This window comes from Ursus maritimus, unplaced genomic scaffold (genome assembly GCF_017311325.1).
Source record: "Ursus maritimus isolate PB19 unplaced genomic scaffold, ASM1731132v1 scaffold_17, whole genome shotgun sequence".
NCBI lineage: Eukaryota > Metazoa > Chordata > Mammalia > Carnivora > Ursidae > Ursus > Ursus maritimus.
Genome location: NW_024424119.1, coordinates 1,472,301 through 1,487,081, shown reverse-complemented (window position 1 = coordinate 1,487,081; position 14,781 = coordinate 1,472,301). Strand labels below are relative to the sequence as shown.

The window sequence follows — 14,781 nt, the reverse complement described above, 5'->3', positions numbered from 1 at the left end:
CTCCTATCTCTGAAGGAACTGGAAACTGTGCCAAGTGGTATTTAAATTGTTAACTTCTCTGTAAGAAAGGAACAATTTGTAAAACAAACAAAAAAAAAACAACAAAAAACAAACAAACAAACAAACACAGATCTTAAAAATGAAGTATTTGCTCCTTGCAAGGAGAATCTTTCACCAAAGCTCTCTAAAGGCAAAGGCCCTCCTAATCTCACACCAAAATTTCAATGCAACTATAGGCTGGGTGCAAGTTTAAACTAGAATTCAGTATGACACTTTTTTTCTGTTTGGTGGCTTATTAGGAGCTCTACAGAAGTGGCTAATATTGCATTGGACAGTGGGGTCTGCTCCTTTGTGGTGTCTGGTGGCCCCTAGTGGAAGCTTAAGTCTCCTTCCCACCCCACTGCCCAGCTCACCTCCAAAGAGAGCTAACAGCGGATCACATTTAAGGACATTTTATTAGCAGTTGAACTAATAGGTGGGGCACTTTACTCTGCCAATAAATGAGACACTTGCAACACTCAACGATATGGTATCTCTTACTAGACTTTGTATAGCACATAAAAATTATTTTGGCCACAAGCTGAGATGAGCAAATGAATCTTTATTTTTGTGTTTCTGTCTCAAACCCCTTTTCCTGTTGGTAACAGAAGCTTCATCTCAGACAGGGTAAGCTCAGGCAAACCAGAGCTTCTTTCTATGGCTTTGTCCAGAGAGCTTTATCTGTGTTACACTGAGTCTTATCGAGCTCCTTTGATAAGGAGGACTTATCTATAAACACCATCACCTCTGTACCTCATGTCCCTTGGGATGATTGTACATCAGCTCCAGTCCTGGTTGCCTGTGTCTATCTTCCCTAGCATTCCCAGAGATGTCACAGCTCCCTGCGTGGTCACCACATCTGAGTCCTCTTTTGGCTCACTGGTCTTTGGTCAGATAGGTTAAAGGCCTTCTCTAAGGTAGCGATGGGGGGCAGGGGCTTCCAGATGTTCTCCCATGCCACCCTGTGGCTGTGGGAAAGGCAGCAGGCTGTTTCAGGTTCTCTTTGCAGAGACACACCATTCACCAAGCTGCATGGTGCAAGAGAACTGCAAGGCTTAACATCTTCCTGGGCTTTCCTAAGAAGCAAGACACAGATCCTCTCTGTCCTAGGACCTCCACTCAAGTGTGGTTGCCTTGGTCATTGCCCAAAACCCAACTCCCAACTCGCTACAAGTCTATACCTCATGCCCAGGAGGCTTCTCCAGTCTAGATAGGTGGACAAAGGTGGCCCATCTCCCCAGCCTCTCATTTCTGGCACATCCAAACTAAAGCTTTCTCTCACCTCCACCGCTCATGGCTCTTATCTTTGTCATGAGTTTTAAAAAGCCAAGTAGTGCTTCTTTGTTCTTTTTGAGGTTCTCATCTGCTAAAGTTCTAAAGCAAGTTTAGCCACTGACTGAATGGGAGAGAGCCAAAGGTCACAAGAGTTAACTGGAGAAACAGCAGTTGATATATTCAAATATTACATTTTCCAGCCACATTTGTTCCTGTCATGAAGATGGAGAAGTGGGATGTTTGGGCCTGCTCCCTTCCAGGAGAGAGCTCATCCCAGTCTTTCTGTCCCTCTCTTTCTCCGTCTCTCTCCACAGCCTCCCAGAAGCTCAGGACTCTTCTGAGGAGATGCACATTCACCACTTATTCTTCCTACCAAGCAGCTGAAGTATGAAGGTATCAACAACTGGCCTGAAAAATCCCTCTGCTGGTAGGTCAACTGAGTTAGTTCAGCTCTTGATCTTACAGACAAAAAGTAAAACATCTCTGGCTTCTTCCTTCCTCTAGCCCAGACAAAAGAGAGCCACCACGCACTCCACCCTAGAGCACTGGCATTTTGCAAGTAGGTTTAAGCTCCAGAAGTTACTTTGTACTGAGGACATCAGGAGGCCTCCATGCTGGAGTTGGCATTTACCTTGGCCTTGAGGGATGGGAAGGACAGGGCAAACGGAATTTCAGGGAGAGGAATCAGTATGAAAAAAAGGGTCAAGAATTGAGAACACATGTGGGGGGACAAGGGAAAAATGACCCCAAGTTTCCATTCCAGGGTTATCAGGCAGATAGTGAAGCTCTGAAAAGAACCAAGCTTGTCATTTAACATTTATCCTAGGCAGCCATGTGTTCTATTTTTCTTTAATATCTTGTCTTCTTGAAAATAAAGATAACCTTTGATTCATTCATTTATTTATGTGTCTTCCTTACAACCTGAAAGAATATAACCAGTATACACTGTAATACCTGAGAATGTGCCATGGAAGATATCCCTCAAGCTGCTCTTCAGTTTTTCTTCATTAAAGAGAATGTTGCCAAAACTGTAGGTTGCTATGTTTTTCTCAAACTCTATTTTAAGCTTTGCAGATTAGGGGAAATCTATGTTATTGCTTCCCTACATATTTTAAACTATGATTTGGGTGAGATTCGTATACTTTAAATCATGAACATTTAATGATTTAACCTTCAAGATATTATTGAAACCCTTCAAAAATAATATTTTTCAGGGTCCTTTGACTCATTTGCTATTTACCTTGTCAACAAGGGGGCTTCTCCTAACAAGAAAAAAAATGGGGCTCTACCTGTTGTAAATGGATTCTAATAAACTATTTGAGTTCACCTCGAAATATAGAAATGTCTAACTGCCAAAGCACATCCTGATTCCATTTTTTATAGTCAAAATACATACAAGAGAGAAGCAAATAAAAATGCCCTTTCACTTTGTCTGAAACACAACACTACCCTCAGTTTTTCTCATCATACCAGAAAATTCCCTCTGGCCAAGCTGACTGCAATTCAGCTCAGCAGGGTGCACTGACCTGTGTTCCCTTCAGAAGACCTTTCTTCCCAACTTCCCCCCCATTACCCAAGAGACTAGGCTCGTTTCTTGCAGGAAACACAGCCCTCAGTTTTATCCTCCTGCTCCTGCCTCTCTGTTGCATATGTCATCAATCAAATCAAAGACAGGAGTATCAAGAATTAGTGCATATTCCATACAGAGTAGTTACTGAGAATTTGGGTAAAGAACACAGTGATTTCTGGAGAGTTTTGAAATCCTAACTTATGGACAGCTGAAGACACTATCTGGAGGGATGCACTTGACCTCTGCCACTTACTTGAGAGTATCTGAAAAATTCTTGGTATCCTCAGGAAGTATAAAAAAAAATCTGCCTTTCCCAGCAAAGATATTTGCCCGCATGGAAGTCTAAATTCCAATACTTAAACTCTTCTGCAAGACGTCTTTGCCTTTGCTCATTCCCTCCCAATCTCCTTTCCTAAAACCCAGAGAGAAACACCACACAAGGCTCATGCTCTTAAAACACAGATGAGCACAGTTACTCCAGCAAAGTCCCCATGGTCTTTTGGTTCGACTAACCCATGCATCTCCACCTGACAGAGAACTTTTTTCTTTGTATACCTTGAAACCAGTACTGTTTGCTCCTACTCCCGAGTCAGTGAAGTCCGTGGCCCAACCCAAGATCAGGTAGGACTAGACAGATAGGAAGCAGCAGTTCCCAAGCCAACTTGTTTCCTCAGGATTTTTATCACCTCTTCATTCAACTTAGAATCCCAGAGTTTAAGAAGAGGAGATGGGAACATCAGTTAGCCCTATCCTGAGAGGCTCCACCCTTTCAAGGACTTCTCCCAGACCCATCAAGTTCAGACAGAAGAGGGGTGTTGGGCAAATAGGCCAACAGCATTGAATTACTTCTTATACAGCTCATTCAACCCTTGGGTACTTTGACTGCTAGCTAACTCAATTCCAAATGTATTTCTCCCGTTTCCTGTGCAGCTTACTATCTCCAGCCCCACATGCTATTTGTTTTGCCTTTTTGGCCCTCAGCTTCTCTGTTCCATTTCCTAGCTTCCACTCAGCATTTTCCTTCTGGACAAATCCTCTCAGTGGACTCCTAACCTGCCAGTTAGCCCACTTTGGTTTATTCTAAAACCTCCCTATCCTTGAACCAAGAGAGCCCATGAGTCTGGTTTCTCAAAAGTCTAACCCCTTTGTTGCATAAACGAAGAAATTGAAACCAAAGGTCACATTCATGACCAAGGAAGATGTGAACCCTGGCTCCAAATTGTGAACTCATTCTTCTACATACATTTTAGAATAAATCAATAAAATTACTGCTTCGTCTCAGCTTGATCTCCACTACTGGCCTTCACCCTCATCTCCCCAGCCTTCAAATTCTGGGCTCTTTTTTTTTCCTAACCTTGTTAAGGATGTACTGCCTCCCACTTCGTTCCATTGCCTGGAACTCAAATCTGATGGCTGGGACAGCCATCCTAGACCCTGTGGATGAGGGCCCCACCCTAGACACAGCAGAGGGAAAATCTAGAAGAAGCCTGGTCTCTGAAGACACCAAGGAATTACCAAACTGGATTTCACTGCCTCCAGACTTCATTCATGTAAAAGAGAAATTCAAAGTACGTATTTTCATTTCCTACACTAAATGCAACAAACGCAGGGGCTCTTGGGTAGCTTGGTCAGTTAAGCATCTGACTCTTGATTTTGGCTCAGGTCCTGATCGCATGGTCTTGGGATCAAGCCCCGTGTTAGGCTCCATGCTCAGCAGGGAGTCTGTTTGAGGATTCTCTCCCCCTCTCCTTCTACTCCTCCCCCTGTTTGCGCATGCTCTCTCTCTCTCTCTCTCTCTCTCTCTCTCAAATATAAATAAGCCTTTCAAAAATAAATGAAATAAAATAAAAGCAACAAATGTAGCCACAGCTAAAACAAGGACCAAATACTAAGGAATGGAAAAGCAGAAAGAACAAACGGGCCTAGGTCTCACATGCTAACATTAAGCTGCCACATACCTGTCCTGGTCTTACTTTACTTGGAGAAAAATAAAGCTTCTAAATTATTTAGGGCTTCATGGAGGAGGTGGGATTTGAGCTAGTTTCCATAGGGGGAGATGCTTCCCTACTTGAGCTGCTTCTTGAGCAACTGATAACTCCCCTTTCTTTCTGTGGGGTTAGGGTTGCCATGGTCAAGCTTGTGTAACTCAGAGTCATTCCCACTCCCACAGACACCCAGATTGCTTGAGCTATTTTCTAACACCAGCTTCCTAAAAGAGACTGTGGAAATGCTCACAGCTCTCAAGTTCTAAGCCCGAGCTTGATACAGTGGTTTCTCTGGGTCCCCTTCATGAGAAAGGACAGGGAAGACCCAGGGGGAAAGCAGAAATCTCTGCGTCTAACACAGTGATTTACGGTAACCAACCTGGAACCGTTAAAACAAAACACACACACATTTCAGGGCTCAATTCCCCCAGCTTCTCACCCAGCGCTGGGTCTTTTCAATGTTTACTGTGCAGCCATCTGTGAATATCTTTGTGAAACTAGTTAAAGCCTTTTATGAGACCCTAAACTTCGAGTTACACTAATTTCCCCCCTGCATGAATTAGGACTTGAGTAAACAAAAGGCAGACTTGAGAATGGAGAGCAATTGTGTGGTGTTAAATGGTGCGTTTAACAGGGCCTGCCCACAGATTTTTCCGTTCCCATCCCTGGGTATGCAGACAATGCTAAAGCCCATATAATGGACTCTTTATGTGGCACTTGGTTAGAAAAACGTATTGACAAAGAATCACAGACAAATCATGGCCATGACCTTTAGTGCTCAAACAAGATTTTCCTTGGGAGTGATTTAATTGCCCATGCAGCTCGCTGGCTACACACATGAGTGGCCTTTCTGTCTTTCCAAAGGCCATGGCTGGGCCAGTCTGGTTTGCCTTTCCTGTGAATGTTTGGCCAAGTGCTGCTCCTATAATGAGCCTCCATTGTGCCATGTAAGGATAAACAGCGCATGGCATCCAGCTGGACTCGGCGAGCTCGAAAGATTGCTTCCCAAGCACCTGCTGCCCAAGCCGATCTTGGATCTGACAGTGCGCCTGGCCTCAGACTCATCCTCCAGATGACTGGTGCAGATGCCCATGCCAGGCCTATGGCCTGCAGCAACATGGCAGGACTTTGACTACCAGGTATCGGAGTGGGGCCTGGGGCTGCAGGGTGAGGCAAAATATTCTTGTCTTGCCCTTCCCAATCCCTAAGTGCACTGGCTGCCTTCCCTTCACCTGAGCTCCCTTTGGCTTCTTCATTGCCCTGAGCTCCAGGAAAACAGAAGCCAGAACCAAAAGGCCAGCTATTGTGTGATTCCATTTATACGAGTTACCCACAATAGGCAAATCCACAGTGACTAAAAGCAGGTTATAGTTTGCCAGGACCTGGGGGAAAAGGAGAATGGGGAGGGACTGCCTGATCGGTGCAAGGTTTCCCTCTGAGGTAATGAGAAAGGTCTGGTACTAGAATAAAAGTGATAGTTGCACATTATTGTGAAGGTACTAAATGCCACCAAATTTTGCACTTTAAAATGGTTAGAATATAAGTTTTATGTTATGCATATTTTACTACAATTTTTTTAAAATATGACTGAAGGTTTGTAATGGAGGAAGAAAAAAGATGGATTTCCTTACTCCTGATGCCCCAAAAGATAGCACTGAGACCAATAAGACAGTTTTCCGGAGGCAGGTTTCAGCTCATAGTGTAAGTAGAGGGGAAAGTACCATTTACCCCTGAGATCTCATTTCCTTGAAGTCCACAACTCTGTGAAGTGGGGTTATTGTCCTCACTCTATAGCTAAGGAAATGACGGCTCCAGGAACTATAACTATTCTCCCAAGGACACAGATTTAATGAGACGTGAAAGTCAGTTTAGAACCCAGGCTTCCCTACTCCACTATCCATATCTTTTTAACACATTGGTGCCCTGCAACTTTTCTGCCAAAGTACCCCTAATATCCCTTAGGACAAGGGAAATCATGTACCAAGGTGAATAGGCAGACCCCAAAGGAGTGTAAGCCTCATGTTTCAGCTCACAAATTCATGTAAATTTCACAAGCCTACTCTATTATTTTATATGAGAGTTTTTCCTAAGTATTAAAATAAGTTTCTTACAGATAAATATTCTGGTTTATAGGTAATTCAACTGCACTATGAGTGTGTTCATGTACTGACTTTATAACTTACTTCTCAACCATGTGAAGCAGGTCATTTATGAGCTTCAGTGATCGAGATTCTTCAAAGCCCTGATCTCTGTGTATCTGAATTCCTTCCCAATATTTTAATTCACTTCTTTGATTTTTCCTTGGAATAAAGAAATAAGTACATAACTTTTGTTAAAAAATAAAAATAAAATAAGTTTCTGTCCAAATTTACTAGTGAAAGTATCACTCTGGGAAGATGGTCTGTGTTTATCTTTGGGCCTCCCATCCCTCTTCACATACCTCAGAGGTCAGCTTATTCTAGTTTGAGGAGCTGGTACTAAACTGGCTGCTTTCCAAAAGGGAAAGGGGAAGGAGAAGGGAGAGATAGGGAGGTTGGGAGGGAGAGTCCTTCATCCCTTCTCCTGATGACAATTGGATTTTGCTACCTTTAGGGATGTTTTAACTTCAGTTGCTTACAGAGAGATGAAAAGCAAGAGGTCTTATTATTTCTTCTCAAATCACTCCATTTGGATAGCTACTTACCTCATTTGTACATGAGGTCAGCATCCAGCTAAAAGGCATTTCTGGTGGGAGACTCAATAAAGCATGACACTGGTGTTGCAGGAGTTATATACAAGAGTGGACTTTGCCATTGCCTGCTTCTCCTGGGAGAGCCTGGTGACATTGACTTGAATGATTTTCAGTAATGACCGAGGCTGGATAGGGAAGGAAATTTCACAGGCTTCAAGAAAGTGAAAAGAACACTAAACTGACAGCCAAGAAAATTCTGCCCGGCATTGTCCCTGACTCAGCTGATTAAATAGGACAAGGCAGTCTTCCTTTTTAAGCCTTACTTATCTATACTTATCTTCCTCTTCCCATCTAGAATGCAATTTATATGAGGCAAGTATATTTAGTCAGGAACACTGGTAACAAACGACAGAAATCAAAAGCAGACTAACTTCAGTAAAAAATGACAGTATTGGCTCTGTTATGAGGACAGTGAGATAGCCCACAGGGTAGAAGTAGCAATCTGACATTGGAGAGGAATCTAGAGCTGCTGTCTGGGGACTTCTGAAGAAATTTCCCTCTTCCAGCGAAGGGGAGGAGAAACCGTAGTGGAGGAGGGTCAGCAGCAGCAGTGTAGACAACAGGGGATGCACAGTGCATCATGAAGAAGTTGCAGGGCCAGAACCTTGAAAGTAATCCAGAGCAAGGGCAATCAGAAGAAAGTAATGCCAGCTGATTTCAGAAGAGGAACTGTCAGGTCACCATTATATAAAAACAAAGATGGGCACACTGATGAGCAAGATGAAAATGACAAAGAGGATAAAGACATGGGCCAGGAGGGTGATGATATGAATTAATCTCATAGCAGTCTTAGAAGAACCAACCCACAAACAACAACGTTACCTGGATTTGCCAGTCACCATCTTTGGCCCTTTTAGGCCAAATAACACTAAAAGAGAGCTCATTAGTCAAAAAGAGTTGATAAATGACAAATTCAGGAAAACCTAATATGAATTATAGTTCCTAGTGATTTTCAAAGTTCAACTCAAATTGTGATGAAAGTCTTTAGAACAGCATCACTGCATGAGGTCTCGTCCATGAATAGAGTAACATGGACAAAGATCAGGGTTGGGTGGAGAATTTAAGTTATCTGAATAATTCAGAGTAATCAAATCAATCATGCATGACAATGTAAGTTGCCCCCTTTCCTCCTTGTTGGTGAGTCCAGATTTTTTTTTTTGTCTCTAGTCTTTTAAAGGAAGGTTTTATTTATTTTTTATTTTTTTTATTATGTTCAGTTAGCCAACATATCGTACATCATTAGTTTTGGAGTAGTGTTCATTTATTCATTAGTTGCATCTAACACCCAGTGGTGAATTCAGACTTTGTTCAGACATTTACGCTTCCACGTGCTCATGGAAAGGAGTGATCCACAATGGGTTTATAGGTTTAATACAGTTATGGTAATTCTATCCCCCCTTGATATGTGATCTAATCCTCTGGGATGGGAAGTGGTTTGGAAAGGGTTCTCCCTGCTAATAAAAAGATCATTCAGGGACAGACCCTTCAATGTCTAGACATTGGTAGCTCTCTGAGATGCCTGGAACTGAGGCTGCCATCTGGTAAACAAGAACACAGTGGCCTAAAAACCAAGTTTATATGCTAAACATAACATGCTAAAATTCTACCTTTCCACCTGGATCCTGACTGATATTTGTGAGGAGAGTCCTTCTGGAACTGTTCTGTTTTGTTTGTTGGTTTGTTTGTTTATTTATGAGAGGGAGATAGGTGGGGAGTAGGGGCAGAGGAGGAGGGAGAGAAGCTTAAGCAGGCTCCATGCCCAGCACAGAGCCCAACATGGGACTTGATCTCACAACCCTGAGATCATGACCTGAGCCCAAACCAAGAGTTGGACACTTAGCTGACTGAGCCACCCAGGTGCCCTTCTGTTTTAATAATAGTAATAATACAATCATATTCTTATTGGCTTTGTTATCATTACAATCATCTCAGTTAATAGAAGAGCAAAACACTGAACTGGCTTCCTAACTTTTACTCTTTCCTCTCTATAATTCTTCTCTGTATAATAGCCAAACTAGTGCTTTTTAAATTCAAAATTTTTAAAGATTTTATTTATTTGAGAGAGAGACCACAAGTGGGGGAAGGAAGGGGCAGCGAAAGAAGGAGAAGCAGACTTCTCACTGAGCAGGAAGCCTGACACCAGGCTGGATCCTGGGACCCTGAGATCATGACCTGAGCTGAAGGCAGATAACTAACTGAGCCTCCCAGGCACCCCTAAATTCAAGTTTAATAATGCCATTCAGATGCTTAAAACTCTCCAAAATCTTCCCTGAGCACCTAGATAAAATCTCATCCCCAGGCCAAGGACTGTAAGCCTTGCATAGTCTCCAATCTCATCTTACTCCACTTTCTCCTTCCTACTTCCCTTGTTTCTACCATCACTTTTATTTCTGCTTTTAACACCCTAAGCTTTTTCTCATGAGGAGTTTTGTTCTGGCTGTTTCTTCTGCTGGGCTTCTTGTTCTCCAGATCTCCACATGGCTAGTTCTTTCTTGTCCTTCAGACATCAACTCAAGCATCACCCCTCAGTGAGGTTCTCCCTGAACACTCAGGCAAAATTAGCTATCTCCCCTACCTTGAGTCAGGCTTTATCACATCACCTTCAAAGTTATTTCTTCACACAACTTATACTATTTGCAGTTATCGTGATGACTTATTTGCTTACTAATCTGTTTTTATTCCTTCTGCCTAGTATATAAGAACCAAAAGAACAAGGACTTTGTCTTATTCCACATAATTTTGTCCACCTTTAGAAAAGTGTCTCTAACATCATCAATTCTCAATAATAATTGTTGAATGAATGAAAGGAAGGAAGGAAAGGAAAAAGAAAAAGAAGGAAGGGAAGCTAGAGAGAGGAAGGAAGGAAGGAAGGAAGGAAGGAAGGAAGGAAGGAAGGAAGGAAGGCTATAAGTACCATAGCTTAAATTAGGGATTTAAAGGTCTTCAGATTTAGAACACACTGACTTCTAATTTACCATATCAGGATGAGTCTTTGTCTACACAACCAGAGTAACAGAAGAGCCTGTATGTACATATATGGCTTCATGTTGGGGGAGGAGAGACAGGAGACTTTAGCCACCCACTTTGCCTTGGAAGCATCTCTGACTAACTATTGGCCAACGTCTTTCCACCATTCCATAATATGCTCTGCTGTCTATCAAAGTCCTCAGCCATCAGGAAAAGACGGCTGCTTCTAGCCTAAAGGCAACCTCTATTTTCTCCATTCAGATAATTTTTCAACCACATCAGCAGCCATTGTGATCACAACATCAATACACACGATGGATGAACCACAGTCAGACTGACAGTATAATGGCACAACAGAGGAAGACCCACTTTAGTGAGGAGAGGTCTGTCATCTTCCATATAAAGGGACAGTAACTCACGAGGAGAAAAACCAGTTCTTGGCTCCAAATTACTCTTTGGTGGTGCATTTTTGCGGGATAATTATATTGGTGTGTTTCTTTTCCCCTAATAAGTTTGTTTACAAAAATATTGAGCATGCATTACACATCGACATAAATAATTCCCCCCATATCTTTGTCCTCCAAATTTTTCAGTTAATTAAACTAATTTGTCTGTTTTTGTGAGTTGAAAACTCTTACTGTCATCCTTTCCAATCACTACTTATTTAAATTTCATCCTTGGCCAGTTTCATGATAATGTTTATCTGCTCCAGAGGATTTGAAATGAGAGTAACACACAGGAATCCCATTTAAATTCTTTCTTGAAGCTGAAAAAAGCCAAGAATCAACTGGCCAGTTAGATAACACAATTTCCCTTGTAGGATATTTGCTTAAGATAGCTGGGAGCTAATTTAATTCCAGAGTTGCTTATTTACAGTTTTCTGTGAGGGATTCCCTGCAGTTAAGAGTGAACTGGGTAGAGAGATTCTAAAGAAGCATTCTTTGAGACCATTCTCTAAAGCAGGTTAAGTACATTATTTCTAAAGAAAATTAAAAGCTGTACAATTTGCTGTCAACATTCCACTCTGGCCAGTTCCCAAGTAGAAAGACATCTCAAGACCACTTATTCATGTTTGACATTTCATTAATTCATTTGGAGAGAAATGACTCCATGATCTTGACTCCTTTGAAGTGTCAGCTTCAAATGCTCAATCAGCACTGGATTGCAATGGAGAGAAGAGAACCATCCAGAAGACCCATGGAGAGGAAGACCAATGTTTTACACTGTTTTGCTTTTGTGTTGTTCTGTCAATTCCCCAGTCATGTCTGCACAGCATAATCTAGCCCCTGCCTAGCTCACCTTTTCAGCTTCCCTTGAACTTCTCTTCTCCACAGCTCTCAACCACCCACCTTACCCAATTCCCTCAACTCCTCCTCACCCATCCCACTCCTATCCAGCTACACAGATGCCTTTCAGTTCCTTCACCAACCTAATTCTAGCTCATGCGCAGGTCTCAACCCAAGGCCACTTCTCTGGGCTGCCTTCCCCAATACTCCCATCAGCTTCAGGTCCCCTGCGGTACTCACCTGAAGAGCTCTCCAGTCTTCTTCTTGCCACTTAGCACAGACCTGACTGATTAGTTATCTATGAAATATTTTGCTTAGAGGAAGCCTCCTTCCCCTTCTAGGATGCAAGTTGCACAAAGAGCAAAGACTGGGTCGTTATTTTTCACTGCTATATCCAATTCTTAGCACAGTGACTGGCACACAGAAAGTGTTAAATAAATACTTGACTCAATAACAATTTGAAAGATATTCAGTTACTCCCTTAAACTCGATCCCTTCCATATCAAAGATTATATGATTCTGTAATTCTGTGCAACACAGATATATAACAACTGGAACAAGCCAATACTTGAAGGAGGGATCAAGGAAATTGGCCTGGTAAGGAGATAGAGGTGAATGGGGAGCAAACAACCCCCTTTAGCAGCTACTGTTGCCAGACACTGCATTAGATGTTTGGGGTAGCTTATCTCAACCCATTATCACAAAAATACTTCAGCTTCACTCATCACTTTTCCCATTATGTAAATCAGAAAATTGAGGCCAAACAGATAGTAAGGGGTGAGGCCGCTTGAATCCAAAACTTGATTATTTGCCATATACTGTAAGTTAGATCTGAGCTTTTGGTTTAAGAGGAGGAGGAGTGGTATAAAAACTGAAAAGAAAGTGACAGAGTGGGAAGACTTCTGGTTTTTTCCACAACCTCTGTACTTTGCCTGTTCTCTTATATGACACAGCCCCACACCCACTCTTCCCCAAACACACACACGCTTACCACTGCAGGTCTCCCTCTGAGAAGGCCATTTCCTGAATTCGTGGTGCTCACCTCCAGAGCTGATTTGGTGCAACTCTAACCAGAAACTTTGGTCCTCTCTCTGCTTGGGTTCTCTTTTCAAGCTTTGCATGATTTAACACTCATTTGTGTGCCTGTTAAGTCATTATCCCATTTCATGTTCTGAACAGAATTGCACTTTTAATAAATTATAACAATCAGCTCCAATTGAGTTTGAGGATAGGACTCACTTTTTGTTCCCACAAAGCCATCTTTGTTCCCACCTCCTGCAAGAGAGATGGACACAGTGTTCTACCCCAGCCAAAAATAATTCAAGCAAAAACAAGACATCACAGAAAAGCAGACAGAACTCAGTGTTGCTGAAACAAGCCCAGGCAGTCTGGAGGGGGATAGGAATGAGGAGGTTAATGTTGTCCTGATGTAGGAGCTGGGGCCAGGTGAGAGGTCTTCTTCTCCTGTTCCCAGCCCCTCCAGCCTGTGGCTTTGAGGATCTCTTGCTAGAGGTGGGTCTGTGAGTTCCTTTCCCTTGAGTCCTAGAAGTCTTCACTTTTTTCTTCTTTCTTTGCTTGTTGGGTTTGTTGAGCTATATCTACTCTCCTAAAATTCCACCCACAGGGCAAGGTAACTTTGCTAAGGTTTCCAGGCCATATCTAGGACAGGACACGTGAACCTGCAACATGAACTCAGAAGTGAAAGCAGCTGAAGTTGAGGTCTGATTCTCCATAGAAGAAACTTCACCGTTTCAGCCAGAACCACCATCTTCCACTAATTCACCAAAAGGACCAACAGAAAGGGAAAGAGAGAGGCACCCACAGTGCATTCTCTAGGCCTTTTAGAAACCATGGCTTTGTTCCTTCTGCCACATACATGCGAACCTATAGGAAATGCGATGCTGTACACATCAAGGAAATGGGCTCTATTCACAAAGGAATGTCCCACGAATGTTACCACAGCAAAACTGGAAGAGTCTACAATGTTGCCCAGCATGCTGCTGACATGTTGCAAACAAACAAGGGCAAGATTCTTGCCAAGAGAATTAGTGAATGTATTGAGCAAATTCAGCCCTCTAAAAGCCCAGATAGCTTCCTGCAGCATATGAAGGAAGATGATCAGGAAAAGAAAGAAGCCAAAGAGAAAGATGTTTGGTTCAAGCCTGCTCTACACTTTGTGAGAACTAATAGAGAGAGGCCGGAGCTGCTGGAACCCCCTCCAATGAATTCATAATGAACATAAAAAAATAAAAGACCCCCTGGGCTGTGAACAAAAATGTTGAAAAAAATTCCTAAACAAGTTTACTAAAATTATGTCAAATGCATTTGTATTAATATTTGTATTAGATTATTTCTCTTTTAAGATAGACAATACATTTTCACAAATTAAAATGATAGATGCTGAGTTTCCACTTCTGGTAACGAATGGCTGAGGATCATCCATCAGACCCACCACCCAAAAGTGTTACAGTCACCAAAATCTGGCAGAAATTAGAGGGGTGTTAACACTGGGAAGAATGGACTGGCCCTGGGTAAGTTTTGTTTTTTATACAGTCTTTTGCTGGCCGGTGGTCCCCAGTAAGTGTTGTGGGGTTGCAGGGTTCTCGTCTCAGAAAGAATTAATCTCCTGGACAAAAGGGTGAAGTGAAGTGAAGGTTTATTAAGAGAAGGTGAGAACAGAAAGGAAAGAAAAAAAAAAAACGCTCTAGAGTGAAAGGGGTCCTGAATGGGTTGCCACTGTGGGCTTTTATGGTTGGTCTTATATAGAAATCTGACCAGGGAACTTGGTAAATTTCATGTCAATAACATGATGAATTTTTTTAAGTATTATGAGAATATCCTGTCTACATTTAGAATTAACAAAGTGTTCTTGTAAATATCATTAGAATAAACAAGGTATTCCCTTCTCTCTAGTTAACATCTCATCTA

General features: G+C 42.2%; 1 protein-coding gene across 1 annotated transcript; it reads left to right on the top strand.

Annotated features, from left to right (window-relative positions):
- The first annotated feature begins 4,248 nt into the window (after positions 1-4,248).
- On the top strand, positions 4,249-14,264 carry LOC103662213 (60S ribosomal protein L21-like). The gene is made up of 2 exons (XM_008689880.2): positions 4,249-4,452; positions 13,589-14,264. Exons 1-2 carry the CDS (start codon positions 4,249-4,251, stop codon positions 14,084-14,086), a joined length of 702 nt encoding a protein of 233 aa, XP_008688102.2. The 3' UTR covers positions 14,087-14,264.
- Positions 14,265-14,781: the final 517 nt, after the last annotated feature.